The 5000-nt window shown below is 43.0% G+C and overlaps 1 protein-coding gene across 4 annotated transcripts in view; it reads left to right on the top strand.

Moving 5' to 3' along the window:
* LOC127001572 (titin-like) overlaps positions 1 to 5000 on the top strand; it is a 148919-nt gene that overhangs the window by 97185 nt on the left and 46734 nt on the right. For 3 of the 4 annotated variants that reach the window (XM_050866343.1, XM_050866332.1, XM_050866361.1), the window contains exon 3: positions 4736 to 4777. The exons of the other annotated variant lie outside the window; for it this stretch is intronic. In XM_050866343.1, coding sequence (XP_050722300.1) covers positions 4736 to 4777 — 42 coding nt within the window. The remainder of the gene's footprint in view (positions 1 to 4735; positions 4778 to 5000) is intronic. 4 annotated transcript variants of the gene reach the window in all.

Raw genomic sequence — 5000 nt, 5'->3', positions numbered from 1 at the left:
ACGGAGGAGATAGGAATGAAGGAGGAGGAAGATAATTAAGAAGAGGAGGAGGAGGATAAGAAGGAGATGGACAGGAAGAGGGAGGAGGCGAATAACGAAGGAGGGTGATGATAAGAAAAAGTAAGAGGAGGAGGATAAGGAGATAGACAGAAAGAGAGGAAGGTGAAGATAAAGGAGGTTGATAACGACTGAGGAGCAGGATAAAAAGGAAGAGGAGGATAAGGAAGAACAAGACCTCTTACCCACTCTATGTTCCTCCCCTCCGGATAAAGAAGGAGGAAAAAGAGGAGAAAAATATGGAGGAGGATAAAAAAAAGAGGTAAAAAAAAGGCTTGTTAACCGCACTTTTTTCCTCCCCTGCGGGTATTCCTCACGCCTCAAGTCACATAGTGTGGTGCCTTGGGGGGGCGGAAGGGCGGGGAAGTAGTTTGCGGTGTTATTATTCTCCTTATTTTTTAACCTCAGGCATTTCCAGACTTCCACGGAGAGCCAGACAGACACAGACACACGCACACACCCGCTCACTTGCACTCTCACTCCCTTCTCCTCCTCGTCTTCCTCTTCCTCTGCTTCGGTATCGTTCTTTCCTTTCTTCCTCTCTTTTGCTTCATTATTCGCGTTGTTTTGAGGTTTTCTTTCTTTCTCATCGTGTTGCTGCATTACTTGCTCTTTACTTTTTTTTCCGGTTCTTCTCGCCCTTTTTTTTCTGTTAGCTGTTTTTTTCCATTTTTGTCTCCCAGCTTACATGTTTTTCTTCTTTCCCTCTTACCTTCCTTTCATTTTCTTTTTTATTTCCTCTATTTCTCTCCCCTTTCTCCTCTTATTACTCCTCCTCCTCCACCTCTCTCTCTCCCTCTTCTTAATCTCCTCCTCCCCTTAATCATCACACCATAAAACGTATCGACCATTACAACACAATCATGTCTCAACCCTTTGGTAAACGTAACTCGATCCCTCATAACAATCACGTAAAACAAACCCCCAAAACAATAATTACACCCTCCAGATCGAGTTATCATTTAGGACCTCCACTTTTTCCCCTTTTCATAATCCGCGTGGCCGTGATGGAAAGGGGGAGACGAAAAAGAACACGCGATCATAATTTTCGCGCGATCATGATTTTTCCCTCAAGACTTGTGGGTCCACGTTGGCGACTCCGGCAGGATGAGGATGAGGAGGAGGACGAGGAAGTGTGAGGTGGCTGATGCATTGTGACGGTCCTGTGGCTCTTTTCTCAGTTTTTTTGTTTACCTTTTCTTTAGGTGTCCGTGACGAAGCGACCGAGCCTGCCAGGTGTGCGCGTATTTCAATAAAGAAACCGCTTGTCATACTCTTTTCTTTCTCTTTGTTTTTGTCTTTTCATGGTGAGGCAAACGGAACTTTTCTCCCTTAAAGGTGTTTCTTCAACCTCGAGTGAAGAAGAAGAGGAGGAAGAGCAAAGGTTATACGCGTTATGTTTGTCTGGTTTTGCTAAGCTGGTAACCCTCAAAGACCGTCCACCACGCGATATCGTCTTGTAAAATTCGTATCCACACATTTTCCTAATATCCGAGAGGCTTCAGGGTCGAACAGCTTCTAAAATAATGCCCAGTTTTTGACGTGGTGGTATTTAAAAGGTGACAAGGGGAGACTATATTTATTGTTGCCCCCTTTCTCTTTTTCCTGTTTTTCTACGGAATGATCTTTTGAAATGTCCTGTTATGCGCTCGTTTTCCCGCTATGCATCTTTTTGCGTACGTGTTTGCGTCTTATCTCGATGTATGCGGTGGTCTTAGTGAAGGTTGGCGGTGGTGGTCAGGGTGGTGGTGAGGGCCGGCGGCGGTGTGGGTGGTGACAGCTGCAGAAGGTTAAAGATAATGGCTTGTGAGGAGGTGGTGGTCAGGGTAAAGGAAAAGGTGTTGGGGAAAGAAATGAGAACATGAAAAGAGCAAGGCGAACAAACAAGAGGGAGGACGACGACTACAGGAATGACAGCGGAAGGGAAAAAAATGGAGAAAGAGGGAAATATGAAAGAACACCAGGGACGTATAATTAGAAAGTGTAGGTATTGAAGGGGAAAAAAACAGGACAGTAAAATTGCGTAGAGGTAAAAAATAGAATCAAGAGAATTTGGAGCAAGACAAAGGAAGTAAAAAATGGAGAAAAAGAGGGAAATATGAAAGAACACCAGGGACGTATAATTAGAAAGTGTTGGTATTGAAGGAAAAAAACCAGAGGACAGTAAAATTGCGTGCAGATAAAATAGAAACAAGAGAAATTGGAGCAAGACAAACACGCAAATAGCAGTTAAAACGAGGAACAGAAGAAGAAATAGTTGCAAGAAAAGGAAAAGTCAGAATGTTTTAGTGTAGAATAAGAGAAGGAAGGAAAGCGGAAGTTGAAGGAGTAAGAGAAAAAGAAGAAAATCAAAAGACTACGATAAGGTGGGAAGAAGTGGAGGCGGCGACAGTGGAGGAGGAGGAGGTGGAGGCGGCGACAGAGGAGGAGGAGGTGGCGGCGACAGCTTGAAACTTTATCCTGAGACCCCACAAGACAAACCGTGACACCTCATGTACCGTCACACACCTTAACCTTACCTGTGCCGCTGACCACGAACACGAAAGAGAGAGAGAGAGAGAGAGAGAGAGAGAGAGAGAGAGAGAGAGAGAGAGAGAGAGAGAGAGAGAGAGAGAGAGAGAGAGAGAGAGAGAAAAAACTATATTGAAAATTGGTAATATTCTTTTATAGTTGGTTAATTTCTGTTCTTTTATACTTTCTTACTCTTTTATTGCCATTTTAATTCCCAACTCGATTTTTTTTATAGATGTAGGAGATAGTAGTAGTGGGAGAAGCAGTAAAAGTTTTAATAGCAACAGTAGTAGTAGTAGTAGTAGTAGTAGTGGTAGTTGTAGTAGCAGAAGAAGTCCCAGGGTGGTAAAAGTGTTGATGGTTGTGATGATGTCAGAGGAACTTGGCAGCGGTGTGAAAATGTTGCAAGGTGTCATTTCTGTGTGGCCCACGCGGCATTGTTCACAGGTGTTGCGGCAGAGAGAGAGAGAGAGAGAGAGAGAGAGAGAGAGAGAGAGAGAGAGAGAGCATGCACTTAGGTTAATTGGCCCTTAATGCCCCTGGTGTGATGAGAAGTTAATGAAAGCTAAACACACAGTGGCGGTATAATGATGATGGTGCTGATGATGTTAGTGTTGAGGGTGGATCCATGGGGGGGGGGGGGGGGAATAGGTGGGAGCGGAGGTGGAAGCAAATGTTGATGTTGGAAGTGGATCGTGCATGGGACAAGGATGTAGTGTGTGTGTGTGTGTGTGTGTGTGTGTGTGTGTGTGTGTGTGTGTGTGTGTGTGTGTGTGTGTTAAATGTATGCTATGGAACTTTTAGTATATACGTACTTAAAATTTTATAGGAACTGTGATCAATAAACTGTATCTATCTACCTATCTATCTGTGTGTACAATAGCATGGTTGTGGTGGAGAAAAGGGTGGAGGAGTAAAGAGAGAGGTAGGAGAGGCCGTGTGGAGGGAGGAACAGAGAAGTGGAGGAAAGTGTTAGTGATAAATATACAAAAACTGGTTCATCGTTTTTATTACTGATTATTTTTACTCATGAGAACTTATATCATTTAATCTAATCTAAGAGTATTTATTATTTTTTTCCTCTGTCAGTCTGTCGGTATTATCAGTCGTCCATCATTTAAACTACTATTTTTTTATTGTGATCCTAATTGCATACCTTTATCTGTGTTATCTTCATCGTGAGTAAATATTCGAGACGTCAACACACACACACACACACACACACACACACACACACACACACACACACACACACCTACGCCCATGTAACTGTTCCCCTCCACACCCACCTCGTAATATGGTGGGTGGATCACAGACAGACCCACCCACTCGTATCCACCCACTCACCTACCTGAGAGAGAGAGAGAGAGAGAGAGAGAGAGAGAGAGAGATTATTATTGTATGTAATTTGTATTGTAGTAGTAGTAGGAGGAGGAGGAGAAAAAGTAGGAAGAAAAAGTCGTAGATATGATTTATTAAAAAAATATGCAAATCTAAAACTTGCATGGAATTCATTACCTGTACAGAGAGAGAGAGAGAGAGAGAGATCCTCCCCTCCTTCATGACCTCGCCACAGCCTGACCCTCACCTACGGCGGGTCACTGGGGCACGCTGGCAGCAGACTGGGGAGGTCAGGGGTCAAACCGAGGAGTCTTGGAGGAAACCCTATAGTCGCTGCTGGTCGTGGTGACAGAATGGTGATGAGGGTGGTTGTGGTGGTTATGGTGAGGATGGTGATGGTAGTGGTGGTAATAGGATGGTAGAGAAGTAATATTTTTTTCTTGGTCATGCAACTAAAGGATTTATAATAGCTGTATTTCTTGTGGTAGGTAGTAGTAGTAGTAGTAGCAGTAGTAGTAGTAGTAGTAGTAGTAGAAAAAGTAGTAGGAGTAGGAGGAGTAGTAGTAGTGTATGTGATAGTGATATTGTCAATGTTAATATAGAATGTAATATAACCTTGCAATGTTTTTTTTCCTCATAGTTTCCTTATAGTAGTAGTAGTAGTAGTAGTAGTGTATGTGATGATATTGCCAATGATACTGATGATATACAACCTTGCAATGTTTTTTTTTTTTTTTTTGTATAGTTTCCATGTTACTCTACCTACGTGATCCATCATCGTCATTTTTCCCTTCCACGCCCTAATTGTGTCACCTTTTCTCCACAGGTGAGCCCCGAGCGTCAGGTGCTACACATGGTGGTGATGGTGGTGAGTAGCAAGTAGCACAGTGCACCACGCCTCGCATTTCTCTTTTTCTTGCTTCTCCTCCCCCTCTGTCAGTACTTCCACAGCATTCCGTATTTCTTTTGAACCTTTATAAGTCACAAATAATTACCTGTGATTCTTTACTAATACATTTTTCTTCGTTACATGTGTTAAAGATGACTCATTGTACTTTGTTTTCTCGACTATGCCAACACCGGAAAATGGT

This window comes from Eriocheir sinensis, chromosome 2 (assembly GCF_024679095.1).
Source record: "Eriocheir sinensis breed Jianghai 21 chromosome 2, ASM2467909v1, whole genome shotgun sequence".
In the NCBI taxonomy this organism is placed as follows: domain Eukaryota; kingdom Metazoa; phylum Arthropoda; class Malacostraca; order Decapoda; family Varunidae; genus Eriocheir; species Eriocheir sinensis.
Note: the sequence above shows the minus strand (reverse complement) of the source record. Positions and strands in the feature narration are given on the sequence as shown.